Source organism: Heloderma suspectum, chromosome 1 (genome assembly GCF_057233095.1).
Source record: "Heloderma suspectum isolate Gila_16-S chromosome 1, 16-S_ref, whole genome shotgun sequence".
Taxonomy (NCBI): domain Eukaryota; kingdom Metazoa; phylum Chordata; class Lepidosauria; order Squamata; family Helodermatidae; genus Heloderma; species Heloderma suspectum.
The window spans coordinates 261,778,901-261,793,457 of NC_139458.1; the positions used below are offsets into that span (position 1 = coordinate 261,778,901).

The following is a 14,557-nucleotide window of genomic DNA, read 5'->3' on the forward strand; positions in this document are numbered from 1 at the left end:
TTGAATCCACTCCCCACCCCATACACAACTGTCTTTGTAAAATGGGAATAATAATATTGGACTTCATTACAGAGTTGATATAAGGGTTACTGAGATAATGCATGTGAAGTGCTTTGAGCAAAAAGGAAAAGTGTTAATTCTAAAGTGTTGACCCCATTATGTTCCTAATAATGTATGAACTTGTATATTTTGACACACTTCATGAATTATGTAATACCATATTTCTAGTATGTAATAAATATTAGAATATTCTCATTAGTAGATACAAATATGTGAATTGACACAGGTATGTATACTGTAAACACATATACATACATATATATGGGTTTTTGTAAGAAGTAATAATCTGTGACAAAATTAGAAGTAAATATCGTTTATTTTCCCCACTTGTAGCACAGGAAGCCTTTGAAGGGAATACAATTTAAAAAAAATATAGCGCACTCCTATTCAGAAGTAAGTCCCAGTGAGTTCAATGAGACTTACACCTAGGCAAGTGTCGATAGGATTCTAACGTATAAAAAACCCGAAGTCTAATCCCGCTCCGTTTACAGTGTGGGATGGGAAATAAAAGCAAGAAGTGGCGTGCACCTACTATTGGTCTTTTTCCACCTCCCAATCAAGTACCAGGTCCTCTCCCGTTCGTTCGTTCGTTCCTTCTAATTGGTTGATTTCAAGTCCGCTCACAGACCAATCAGTGGGCACGTTTTGGCGGCGTGCTTTCCTCGCGCGTGATTCAATTCAAACGGGGAGAGCCGCCGGGGGTGTTGGTGGCGGGTGTGGTGCCTTCAGAGGCAACGGTGACCCAGGTTTCGGTAAGCTTGGTTGGGCCCTTTTTGGTTGTAGTTCAAGCTGCTGAGTACGGAGCCAGAGGCTCAGAGTGGTGTGGGATTTTTTTTAATGCAAGTTTACCTTGGGGGGTAGTTTAAGTGGCAGAGGGAGGTAGCTGTAGATCTGCCCGTGCTTTTTCCCGTCGACAACCGCTTAAAAAGCGACCCGGGGGCGGCGGGTGGTCGGGGTGGGGATGGGTATTAATCCTAGCACATAGCTGTTGCCAATGCTGAGTTGCTGCGGTGTCTATGAACAAACCCCTTTAATGCCCTACGATGGGTGGAGGCTGACTTCAGGCTTGTTGGATCTACTTCGTGTGTACGTGGTTGTTGGCTTTTTTTTACTAGAACCACGAGATCCACCGACTAGAGCCAGGTACAAAAGACACACATGCACTCAGAATTAAAGAACAGGGAGCCTCTGAGCAATTCAGTACCCAAACTGAAACCAGCTAACAGCCCTTTCACACAAAAGTCCATTCCTTTACACTGGTCTTCCCCAGCCTTGTGCCCTCCAGGTATTTTGGACTTGAACTCCCAGCATCCCTAACCATTGGTTATCTATTGGTATCTGGAGGGTACCACACTGGGAAAGGCTGCTTTACCCCAAGCCCTCCTCATTTCAGCAGCTTAACTTAGGTGGGAAAAATCATGTTGTTAAACTGTTGGGAATCAGAAACCTTGCAGGTCTGCTGCCACTTACTCAGAGATCTACCAGTACATCTACTTTCTGTCCACTCCTGCCCTATGAAGAACTTGAAAGACATCAGTTCCCCCTCCTAATTTTGCCTGTGCTATAGCAAGATTTGGGCTAAACAATCTGCAAAATGTGATCTCTTCCTTAAGCCTTTTTTGCCATGACGTGCCTTGGCATCTTTTAAGCTGTTTATTTAGAACATTCCTATCCCACCTTCTGCCTGACAACAAGCCGGGCTTATAATAAAAGAAAATTAACACACGATAAACTTAAGATCTCCTTTTAAAAAAAAAAAAGGTAGTGGTGACTGGAAAAGGTACTGTGCTCCAACTTCTGCTTCCCTTCTGAATCCTTATTAGCTTGTATATGAACCTTTGTTTCATATACAGCGTCTTCCTTGACCTGGTGCCTGCCAGATGTTTTGAGCGATAACTCCTGGCATTCCTGGCCACGTTGGTTGGGGCTTATGGGAGCTGAAGTCCAAAACATCTGGAGGGCACTAGGTTGGGAAAAGCTGGCCTAGTTTATAGGTGCTCTAGAAATGTGTGCCCATCTCTTGAAATGTGTGTGGGAAATCCTTTCCCATGTTCCTCAATTACTGCTTTAGAGGGGGGAAGAAAGGCTCAACCTCCCTTCACCCCTGACACAACTTGAGGTGGCGGGGAATTATCACAAGCTGAGAGTTGTGAAAAGGCAAGAAGGATTGCTGCCTCTTTTGTGGAGGGGGATGGGGTTCTGCTCCTGAAGTCTGCCCATTACTTTTATCTAGAAATAGTTTCACCTACTGAATTTGTGTCAGACATTTATTAAAGGTATGGGACCCAAGCCAGGAAAACTTTGGTTGCTCTAGTCTACAGGCAAGGAAGCTTTGGAAGCCCAAGGGGCATGGGCTTTCCAGGTCCAGATCTGAGAGGGCTCCTGTAGTTCTAAGAGATGGACAGAAGGGAAAATTGATTCAGTTGCAGCTTTTCCTGTCACACTATTATAAGAAAAATGCATTTGGTGAAATTCAGTGGAGCAGTTGTGAGTAGATGTGTTAATAGGTTTAAAAGTAATATTGGCCTATGAATAAAATTAGATTTGGGTTACTCTGTCCCAGATTGGATACTTTCTCACCCACCTAGATTTGGCGCAGCCCATCACGCAGACCAGCACGAGGGCCCCTGTCCACCTGGTGAGCTGATTCTGTGACTGCTGGCTCTGCACATCCACATAAGGGCAGAAAGTCTGCATACTGCCTACACACAGGCCAAAATTGGGCAACTGATTTCATGAGGGAAAATCTCTTAATTTGCCTGATGATTTTTGGCCTATGCACATAGGATTTTATGCCTGTAGGCTGTATGCAGATCTTTTGTCCCTGTGGGGATAGTTTGCTGGATGAGTAAGGAGGACAGGTGTACAGGCTCCCCTCTGTGTGATTGGTTGAATGTGTTGGGATGTGGGATTATTGTCTGATCCATACCTCTGTCAATCTGCCTTGGGCAGGGGCTTTGATTCTCCTTGTTTACATGGTATGCTTTGACCAGTTAATGTATTTTGGGATTGTGGGATGCTTGATTTCAGTTTCTCAGAATCTTTATTCTGTCATCATCTACTTTGTGCTCTATATATTCACTAACTTTGCTGTTTTTCCCATGTTGCATATCTTGGTAGCAAACATGTATCCTTTTATTTCATACTGTTCCTCTGTTTGGTTGTTGGAGTTGCCCAATGTCTTAAGTGTTAAACAGCAACTGATCTCTGTTTAAAAGAAAGGGGGAATCGAATCAGGTTGGGTGTACCTGTTGTTCCTTGAGAATTCTGTAAGCAAATTTAAATTCCTCAACTTCTGTCTTTTCTGTAAAAATGTGGGCATTGTGAACAATTCAGTTAGTGTTATATTGGGGACCCCAGGCAGCGCTGGCTGTACCAGTCAACTAGCTTAGGAAGAAAGAAAAGGGGAGGAAATGTAAGATGCTCATTTTATAAAGCTGCTAGCCTCTGAATGGCATAGCTCGTGGCTTTTAAGTGAAGACAAGACTGAGCTACTGTTTACTATGTCCCATAGCCCTAAACAGTATGGGGCTAGGGTGTCTAAACGACTACCTGCTCCACATCTTCCCACTTGCCCTTTGAGATCAGTCAGATCTCTACAACATCTAAAGTGTAGTTGAGTAGGTATGCAAGACATTGCTTTTCCAGTTGTGGTGCCCAGAGTTTGGAACTCCCTCATCTCTTCCCTTTTTATGTTTCAAAGATTGGTGAAGATATTCCCATTTAGGCGGGACTTTGTTTAAATTATTTCATGTCTGTATGCCGATTTTATTTGGCTGCTGCTGCTAGCTCTCCTTTATGCTTCCCTTCTGCATTTTAGGGTGCAATCCTATCCAGATAGGCGGCCGCCTCTGAACTCGGAGGCGACTGCCTATCCAAAGCACGGCAGGAGACGCATGGATGGGATCGTTCCCTCTGCGCTTCTCCTGCCCTGCATTTTCTGCTAGAGAGCCGATTGCGGCTGTCTAGCTGTGGGAGGATGGAGTGGGGAAGGAGGCTGTTGTACGACACATAGGATATGTCGTACAGGCATTTCCACCCTCCCCACTCCAGAACACCCCAGCCACGCCCCTTTTCCATGGGCCGTTCCACACTGCCTCCAAGGCAGTGCAGAAGTGGGGGGAGGCTGGTTCTCCAGGAACCGACCTCGGAGTGCGGGCGGATAACATGATATCCTATGGCAATCTAGCTGCTGTCTAGCGGCCATAGGATTGCTCCCTCCGTGGCTTACTTTACTGAGAATTTTATTGAGAATTTGGGATTGCTTTTGCCGAAGAGCAACTCATAAATGTAAAAATAAATAAAAGCTAACCTGGTACTGAACTCCTTGTTCTATTTTCCTTAATAGCTAGTCAAGTGAAGCTGCAAGGCATAGTTCTGTTGGCAAAGCAAAAAATGGTAAGTCTTAAATTGTGTATTATTTGGTATTCATTCACTTGGATTTTGGGCTCAAGATGGATTACAACTATTTTGCAGTTAAGAGTAACCCTAAAAATCTGTGAGCTAAATTCACCTATATGAAAGGGGGCAGGAGCAAGGGCTTCCAGGTCATAACCCAAACAATGAGCTTGTAGTTTTTAAAATTCTGCAAAGGAACAAAAAGGTAGCTCTGGCTTCTCACCCTCTCCCATCCCCAATCTTTCCCAGTCCTTGATTTCTTCTCCCATAAGCAGTGAATATAGAAGAAAATGCAGAAGAGACACAGAGTGAATCTATTCTTGTTGCTGACCTTGCCCAATTGTCTGGCTCTCTTGCTGCTATTTATATCCTGTGTTAGAGCATAATACTTCAGAAGTACTTACAGGTGTATTTCATTTTAGTTCAAGAGGCTGTGTGCTGGCTTTATGTTGGAAAACTTGTGAGGGAAAAGTAGATCATCTTATATTAATTTAATTTTTCAGGAAGACAAAGAAAACACTAATGGATCTACATGGAACCAAATGGACAGTACTCTGGAAAAAAACATAGCTTCTCCAAAGGCCTTACAGTCTCCTACCATACTGAAGCAAATCACTACAGCTATAAACTGCAGTCCTCTATCTAGTATTGCAGCAGTTGTTTCTGAACCTGCTGAAACTAAAAACAAGGGCATGTCATTTAGTCAGAATTTCTTACTCAAAAAAAATACAAAAGAGAAGCAGGTGAAAACAGCTGTCCCCAACTCTAGTGCATGCCTTTCAGAGAAGCGTGTTCTTGGCTCATATCGTGGTAGGATAGTGTCATCTAAGATAAACTCTTTCAGAAAAATATCAGAAAATGAAGGTACCAGGTACTCTTTGGCTCCTCCTCCTAAGTTGACAGTAAGGACTGGATCCACAAGGAATAATACAGGTACAAGGAATGCCAGAGTCAGTGTCACAGTTAGTGCTTCTAAGGCTGTAGGTATTACCTCACTTCAAACCAGGCCTCCTGTAAAGGTGTCTGTTAGCCACCCCAAGACCATTCTTAACCATGAGAAACAGTATATCAGTAGTAGTACATCAGTAAATAAAGGGACAGCCCAAAGAAACCCTGACAGGAATTGGAAACCAATGTTAAAGACTGGTCCACCCAATGCTAGTAATTCTGTGCATAGAACACAGAAACCTGTTCTACCTAAAACTATATCAGGAAGCTTAGCAAGACCTGTTTCTGAAACTCACAGTACAGTGTCAGCTTCAAAATCAGTTGACAGCAGAAAAAGTATTCTGACAAAGCCTGCAGAAGTGAGAAGGTAAGGAAATAATGCTTGTCTCATGTAGATTGACAAACTTTGTTGTTGTTGTAGGTCGTGTGTTTATACACATGAGTTCTTATGCTCAAAAATACAAATAAACTATTTGAAAGCAGGCAGAATTCCTGTAGGGTGAATGCCATGCAATGGTTTAAAATGGCGCTTTTGCCATTTTTTCTAGATGTGGGGCACTGACACCATACCAAGTGGGGTCTTTCAATTTAAAGCCTATGAAACTTCAGATGCAGCCATCAAGAGGAGTGAAAGCTAATAAATAAAACCGCTTGATAGCAATTTGGAGGAAGACCAATTTAATGGGCTTATGGTACTAGAAATGCATGCTAAGGCAAAACCTTTTGCTTCAAAAAGGTGCCCATTTGTCCTATGTTGATCAAATTTGCTATACCTCAGAAGTAGAGAAAGTGTATGTGTATATTTCCCCTGCCTCACACTGTACTGCTCGGGTTTGGGACTAAATAAGCACCTTCCTACTTGCCTTGTCTTGAATCTCAGCAGTCAAGACTATGAGACAATCGCAGCTTTGCACATAGTACTCAGCAGTCTACCACTGTTGGGGGAAAATTCTTAATTGTTCTCCCTTGCTGTGCAGTTCCTTGGGAATTTATAAACTTGGCTATAATAAACTCATAATCCTCTCCTGGCTGGTTAGGCATTTGGGCATTGTTGGCTTAGGTCTGTATCTGGTCTCGTTGTTGTTGTTGTTGTTCAGTCGTGTCCGACTCTTCGTGACCCCATGGACCATAGCACACCAGGCCCTCCTGTCCTCCGCTCTCTCCCGGAGCGTGCTCAGGTTCATATTCATTGCATCGGTGATGCTATCTAGCCATCTCATCCTCTGCTGTCCCCTTCTCCTTTTGCCTTCAATCTTTCCTAGCATCAGGGTCTTTTCCAGTGAGTTTTCACATACGTTCCATGGGGTGTTCTTGGCAAGAATACTGGAGTGGGTTGCCATTTCCTTCTCCAGTGGACCACATTTTGTCAGAACTCTCTGCCATGACCTGTCTGTCTTGGGTGGCCCTGCACGGCATAGCTTATGGCTTCACTGAGTTATGCAAGCCCCTTTGCCACAACAAGGCAGTGATCCATGAAGGGGCTGGTCTCTGTTACATGGCCTCTATTCTTAGTTATGTTATGGGGCAACATGTTGATAACTTTATTAATATACTGACTTGCTTATATGTAGAACTCAACTAGCTGAATGGCGGGCATCAAAAGGGATAAAGAAGCTGCCTGCTCCCATATCTGCCGATACTCAGCCTGAAATAGAGAAACCTCAGCAAACTGTAAAAGAACCAGCTGAATCCTTCTGGGCTGCCATAGCAGAAGAAGATGAACAAGGATTAGTCAGCGATAGAGTCAATAAGACGCTCACAGAATGTCTATCCTTAATTGAGAAGGTGAGGCATCTGTTAAGCTACAGTCATTATTCAATAAACTTGGGATATAAAGTCCCATTATTTTTATTCAGCTCTACAAGACCATGGGAAGCAAGATCAGGCCATATCACAATTTCAGAACAACTTGGAAGATACGAGGTAAAATTTAAAAGAAGATTTGGTAGACTACCTAATGATAAAATATTAACAGCTTATAGGAGTCTTTCCACTATAAGTTTGTGGACTGGACAAATTCATCCTGAACACCATAGGTAGGAGAGCTGTATTCTTACTTATTGGTACTTCTTTTCTTAGGGTGATCACAGATAGTTCTGATATAGTGCAGCCTTGCTTTTAACCACTATGAGGCAAAATGCAGTCATAAATGATGGCTCCTAGAGGCAAAGTTCTGTCTGCTAGGTGTCCCCTCTAGCTTAACTCTTGCTTAGCAGATGAACCAAGCTGAGAAAAATTTTATTAGCAGCTATCTTGGGGGATAATGATACTGTTGGCTGCCCATAACTCAAATTTAGCATGAGCCATAAGAACAATAACAAAACCAGCTGTCACTGATAACCATATCTTTAGGTCTCATAACAAGACTGCCCCTCTCATATTTGACACAAAGACTAAGTGCGCTGAAGAGAACTGAGAGATCTCGTTTTGTGTGGGGTGTAACATTGCAGACCTCTTTCCCCAAGTTTTATACTAAATGTGAGGGAAAGGGTTGCATCTCCTCTAACTCTGCACTGGACTTTGAAGATCTGGGGTTGGATCCAGCATCGACGTTGCACAAGAGGAACAGGAGGACCTTCTGGAGGAGACTAGGAGGGCACATGGGGGGCTGCAACTGGGAAGAGAGAAGTTCCATACCGCAAGCAGTATCCTGCTTGCACAACATCGGTGCTAGATCCAACTCATGGACTGTAGTCTACAAAAGTTTATGCAACAAAAACTCCAGTGTTTGCTGCAACAGATTAAGATGGCTACCTCTCTGGAATTTATTTCAAATAACAACTTTTAAGATGTTGGCCAGTACACTTTCTCCTTCCCATTTGATACATCTCTTCAGGGTTATCCAGGTGATACAGTACATTCCACTTTGGAAAAGCTGATACTGACAGTGCCTGATGCAAAAAGATTTGCCAAGTATTGGGTATGCCAGATGCGTCTCGAACAGTTTCGCTCCACTGAAAAGGTCCTTGGTATCTATGAAAATGCAATTCTGGCAGGAGCACAGGTAAGAACTCCTAAATACTGCATAGTTTCTAATTTGTTACGTTTTGTCAGCATTTATATTTAATTCTAAGATCACCTTTCTGCAAATGAGATGCATAACTTTTAAAATCCAATAATTATTTATAAACTATCTTGTGGCATTTTTTACAATATAAAAATTGAACTATTCTCAGGACCCAGTTTGCATTTAACTGCTAACTATGGCTTGTTTAACCCATAGTTAGGCGTTGTGCACATTCATTGCTTCCACTTTCTGAAACAACCCAGGAATGCCCCCATTCCTCGGTTGTTGTCATGACATCCGAACCAAGCAGTCCATTTAGGGTTAAACAGCTCAGTTTTAACCCAGTAACAAACCATGGGTTAAAACTCTGGGTTATTTCAGGAAGCAGGCAGGAACCAACGCATTTCTGTACACTCACAAATAATCAGGTGAACTGGGTCACAATTTCATTACATCCTACCTTTCAGCCAAGGAGCTCAAGGTGTCATATATAGTTCTCTTTCTTCCACTTTTATCATTGCAACAACTCTGTGAGATAGTGACTAGCCCAAGTTCACCCAGTGAGCTTCATGGTTGTGGGGATTTGAACCTGGGTCTCCCAGTCCTAGTCCAGCGTGCTGTTCACTACAACACACTGACTAATTATAATTTACCTGATTGGGTACTAACCAAATCATGTTTCTTTCAGCCTAAGGATGAATTACGTCATGCATTAGCAGATGCTATGAAGGCTACCAAAAATCTATCCAAATCTGATGGTAAGATTAGATATTTCCCAATATAAGCTTATCTAACTCCCCAAATAAGTCATCAGTTTCTTTTACAAAGCTTGCTCCTGTGTGTGTATGTGTGTATGCACCAAAGAAAAGGAAAATCTATCCTACTGACAGCTTAGTAATAAAGCAGACGACTCCAATGGAGATCTGCCCCCACTCATCTGAGTGCATTGTAACTTCTATTTCTCTTCCACCTTTGTTTTTTCATGCATTCTCTTCTAATTTTCCATGTCTAAACTTGTTTAATATCATCCTACTTCAGTCTTTTTGTTAACCACTAGTAATTCCACACAGGTGAGTGCATGGAGTTTCTTTCAGGTGAGTGAGCAGGCTGGCGAAGGAGGGTTAGAGCCTCCCAAAGCTACTTGCTCCTCTTATGAGTAAAAAGCAGGTGAGTAAACACTGTTGTAGGCTAGTAACATTTTGGGGTCTAATAACAAGTGTTAAAAACTACAATGCATTGTTAGTGAAGATGCTTTCTATCCTTGGTATACAGTGACTGTTCATTGGCTACATTTATAATGACTTTTCTGGAAGGATTGGATGCTTCCCTGTCAGACAGGTTTTGGTCAAGGTATCTATTTTGAACACAGTATCTCAGCTTCTATAGTTTGGAAATATATCAATTTATGCTATATTTGTACCAAAGTAAATGAGGGTGGATATAATTGGAAAATGGAGCTTCAACGCTACAACATTGCTACGACGAATGTGTGCTACAAAATCTACTTGTTCATTGACTGTGGTACTACTATCAGAAAATGTGGTACCGGTCTACATAGAGTAACTTAATCTTTGGATTTGACTTCTTGTAGGAAAACGTTCTGAGTTGCCTTGAACCATGACAATATATTTGTATTTTTTCAGAGGAATGTGTGAAGAAAGAAATCACTTTAAATCATGAGGCAGAAGTTAATTCGGACGAAGGGAAGATAGAAAATGCTTTAAAGGAAGTCCATTTTAGTAAAAAGATGGAGTCTAATAATGAAGAGACTTCCCAAAAAGCAACAGAAACTTGTTTGAAATCAGAACAAGAGAGCTTTCCTCACGAAAAAAAGCACAGAAATAAAGAACAGAATCAGAAGCCTACAGTTCTTAAAAAAGAAGAACAGGGTAGTGGCAATCCAGAGAAAGATAAAATCTTGGGGGTTAACACTCCTGAAAATGACAAAGTGGGCTCATACTTAATTAAGTATAATTTGTCAACTACTCCTTGCTTGGAAAGGTAAGCCTTAGCCTCAGATATACATGCTGTATGTGGTGTTGGGGGTGGGAGGCAGAATATATTTAACTTACTACAAATACCTTGGCCTGCTTGCTCAGTCTTAAGTAGATAATGTCAACAAGCATTTAGAGAAGCTGATCCTATCCAGGTAAGGCTGGCTTTGTTAAAAAAGCAATTTCAAAGAATCTGAAAGTAAAACTTGAAACTAAGAGGAAAGCTTACCTCAGTTGAACCATTCTAAGATTCAGAATGGCTAATCAGAGTGTAAGAGTAAAAGTTGAATCTTCATGCTCAAAGTAGATAGGTGAGTGCCTGAAAGATCTCCAAGTGGGACTTGTTGCACCTTAACAATTGGAGGAAGAAGCAGGCAGTGTAAGAGCTTTTACATGCATATGGTACAACTATGTTCAAAATAATGGAAGGAACAGGAAAGGCCATTTAAACTGAAAGTTAAAGAAACATTGCATATTTGGAAGTCAATGACTTTATGCATTTGGGAAGGTCCTTCTCTGAGAAAGATCTATGTTTCTGTAATAAACTGCATTAAAACAGGGTGATGGGTTTGTTTGTTTGTTTTTACTCTATCAGAGTTCAACCACAGCCCCTTCAGTCAACCCGTCATCTTTGGGAATGTAGGCTCTCCAAACATAATAGGCCATTGCCAACACCACTCCATGTGGCTAGCTGATGCAAAACAGTCTGCAGTCTCCTTCCTAACAATACCTTCACCTCAATGCTGCATTAGCCATCATGTATTTATTCTACACTGAGGATTGTAGAGAGCAGAATCAACTAGTTTTAAGTGTTAGTGCCTCCTTACCTCAAAGCTTATAGCTTTCTAAAGTCTGTGGATGTTGGCCATTGCCCTTTTGTCGAGTACGATTTCAAGACTAGATTCAGTACAGAGGCAAGTCTCTCAGTAAAGGTCCTTGTCAAGCTCCTGGGATTAGGCTCTGTTCTAGGCCATTGTAGTTCTGCCTCTTGAATTTCAGAGCCAGAAGGCTGCAATACAGAAAATTACTGTTTTTGATTTCATATGAAATGTAGCTGAGTTGTGTGAGACATGTAATATCTGATCTCCACTAACCATCAATATGCATAGCTGGAGGAACTGTATTCTCTTGGAGGCCCTGCCAGTGTTGATTTCAAGGGGCCACGTATCTGTTAAATTTGTATTCTGCCTTTCCACCAAACGGTGCTCAAGGTGACAAACAATAATACAAGTGCAATAAAATAATAAAACAGCAATAAAAACAACCAGTTTAAGCTAATGTATTAGCTACTGCCAAACTATTTCTTGGGATAACCTTTCCCCTCCTTGCCTTTGGTTCTCAAAACTCAACACTCCACCCCACTGTCCAACTCAGATTTGGCTCAGGGTAGGAAAGGCTATTGTATATGTTATCCAAGCTACAGGAGAACACCCCTCTCAGACATACAAGCCCCCCCCAAATGCTATACAGGAATAAAGCAGTGGGGAGCCTGTAATCCCTTTCTGAGATAAACATCTTGGGTAGCTGACTCATCCATTGCCATCATCACCAGTCTTAAGCCAGCTAGCCAGTACAAACAGGGTCTAGGAAGTAAATAGGGTGCCTCTGGTATTCATGCATCTCATAAAACTGTCTTAGCACCTTGGTCACCTAGCAAGTTGATGGCAGAAGAAAGATTTTAATTGGCTCACATTCTTTGTCACTACACTACATTTTAGCTCTTTGGAGGTTCCCATTCACTTTTTTGAAGTGAAAAAATAAAATAAAAAGCCAGTTTAGATCTACATTGCTTATAGAAAAGTGGGGTATAAATTGATTACAAAATTTAAACTCTTGATGTTTAAATCTAAAAAAGCAGTGGAGAGAATCTGTAACCTTGGGAAGATTTTCCTTTCTAAAATGTTCCAGTCCAGCTATATCAGAGACAAAAATAGGTCTGTACTTTCTGGATAGGCTGGATTGTATGTTCCTACAGGTTTTCTCTGGCTAGGGCACAGAGGCACCTAACATACTGATTGGGTTACCTATTAAGGTGTTTTCTTTGTAACACTGAAGCAGTAACAAGTTGTCTTGCAAATATTTTGTGTAAATGGCTGTCCTCTCTTTTTGATTCCCAAGGACGAAGAAAAAACTGCAGGGTGAAGCTAATGATACTGCTGTTAAGGATCTGAAATTTCTAACTCCCGTGAGACGTTCCCGTCGCATAAATGAGAAGGTGTGCAAGTTGCCAGATATGTTGAAAGATCACAACCCTTGCGTTTCGTCGCTTGAACAGCTTGGAGATTTGGGAGATGAAGGCATTGGTATTGTCTACAGACAGAACAGTGCACTGCACAAAGTCTCTGTTCACCAACAAGAGCAAGGCAAGAAATGACAATATAGAATGTAGGTCAGTACAGACATCATGCTCCATCTCTAACCATGGTTAAGAAATCGTGGGGATGGCATACCTAACATGTGTGAATTTACCCCTGCCAACCTCCCAGTGGCCTTAACTGTTGGTTAAAGGTCACATTTACACTTGCTTTAACCATGGATAACACTAACCTAATTCCTTTTTAGCCAGGAAAAGAAGGTTATTCTATTAGCAGATGTAACCATTTAACTATTTAAGGATGTGGGGAGAGAGCACAGGATGATACATCTGCATCAGACTGATGTTTGAAGATGTGTTTTTAAATTTCAGCAATAGCTACTAACCATAATATTCAGTGTATGTCATTTCTTGACTGTTATCTTAATTGTCTGTATTTGTAACTTTCAATCTTATAAAACATGTGTCTAAAATCTCTGCCATCTCTCTTTTTTAAAACATGTTTGTATAACTTTGTGTATATATGGAGTTCCTGAATGAACGAAAATTAGAAAAGTATCTTTAGAAGAAGCTTTGTTGAAATAATAAAACTGTTTATCTCCAATTTTATGATAAGAGTTTTTTTCTAAAAAGCATTAAATTGAGCAATGTAATAGATGGAAAGGATAACAAAAGTGCTAATATTTCACACTACTATTTCTTAAAATACAAGATTCCTAAAGACAAGGGAGAGAAACTCCATGAGATTTACTTCAGAGTAAATATGCATATTCCCATTGTGTTCTGAAAGTTCCTATACCAGGGAGATCTGCTGCCTTACTGTAAGAGGCCTTTTTTCAAAGCCTGGCTCCAGGTTTTGGGCCCCCTGAGCAGACTTCCCTTAATGGAACCCCCTAGTGGTGGCGCTTCTACAACCCCCAGCCATACCCTCTCCCTTTCGTGGTATGAGGCTTTGCCAGCAGATGTTCTGTAATGGGTGGGGGAGCAACCACTCAGCTCCCCAACCTATTACAGCACCACTGCCAGAAAACACTGTCAGCAGGGATTGCCTCACCTGTGCCTAGTCATAGTGCAAAACACCATTCGGGAAATCTGATTTGAAATGCAACAAATAAATTGTGAAATAGGGATTTGGGATACCACATCATAGGAATCCATTTTCTTCTAAAAATAAATACCCAGCCCTCTTTATTGAAAACAGTTTGAAAGAAGATCTAGAGGCTTCTATGATACTGTTGACAGATTCAATACAGACCAAGATTCCTATGCCTACAGTAGTAATAAAGAGGGGAGATGAAATTACCTATTGCAACATTATGGTGAACCTACAGGAGCTGTCAAAGAACTGAAGGGGCCAAAAGGCCAGCTAAATCAAGCCACTTGCTATGAGACAAGGCTATCAACCACCAGTTCATGTAGACCAGCAACCTAAGCAGGTCCTAACTACAGTGAGAAGGGGCTGTAATTCAGAGGCAGAGCCCATGTTTTGTATACATACTACACATAGGGTCCCATGATCAGCTCCTGGCATATCTAGCAAGATTTTGGATATTAGGGAAATGTTTCCTATGGCTAGGAAAGAATTTCCAGAGTAGACAGTATTGGTGTTGATGAACCACTGGCCTCACAACACTATGAAGGCAGTGGTAAGTGTCCAGAGAGAGCCAGGTACATGCAAGATACTATACTACAGATGACTTTATCTGCATCAGATCAGCAACGCAGCAGAGTTGCTCGCTTGTTTTTCTGGAAAGGCTCATGTTTTAACAGCTGCCTGACAGTAACAAGTGAGGAATTTCCCCGCAAAGCTTCACCTACTAGATGTATCCCTGGCAT

The 14,557-nt window shown here is 41.7% G+C and overlaps 2 protein-coding genes across 2 annotated transcripts in view; one reads left to right on the top strand and one right to left on the bottom strand.

Annotated features, from left to right (window-relative positions):
- VPS36 (vacuolar protein sorting 36 homolog) overlaps positions 1 to 14,557 on the bottom strand; it is a 45,059-nt gene that overhangs the window by 30,197 nt on the left and 305 nt on the right. The window contains exons 2-3 of the mRNA XM_084826462.1: positions 11,235 to 11,416; positions 10,637 to 10,757 (exon numbers count right to left, since the gene is read on the bottom strand). The gene's annotated coding sequence lies outside the window, so the exon portion shown is untranslated. The remainder of the gene's footprint in view (positions 1 to 10,636; positions 10,758 to 11,234; positions 11,417 to 14,557) is intronic.
- On the top strand, positions 736 to 13,329 carry CKAP2 (cytoskeleton associated protein 2). Its single transcript, XM_084826444.1, has 8 exons — positions 736 to 812; positions 4,409 to 4,458; positions 4,962 to 5,773; positions 6,978 to 7,191; positions 8,243 to 8,410; positions 9,102 to 9,171; positions 10,057 to 10,414; positions 12,526 to 13,329. The coding sequence occupies exons 2-8, from the start codon at positions 4,456 to 4,458 to the stop codon at positions 12,779 to 12,781; spliced, it is 1,881 nt and encodes a 626-aa protein (XP_084682570.1). The 5' UTR covers positions 736 to 812; positions 4,409 to 4,455; the 3' UTR covers positions 12,782 to 13,329.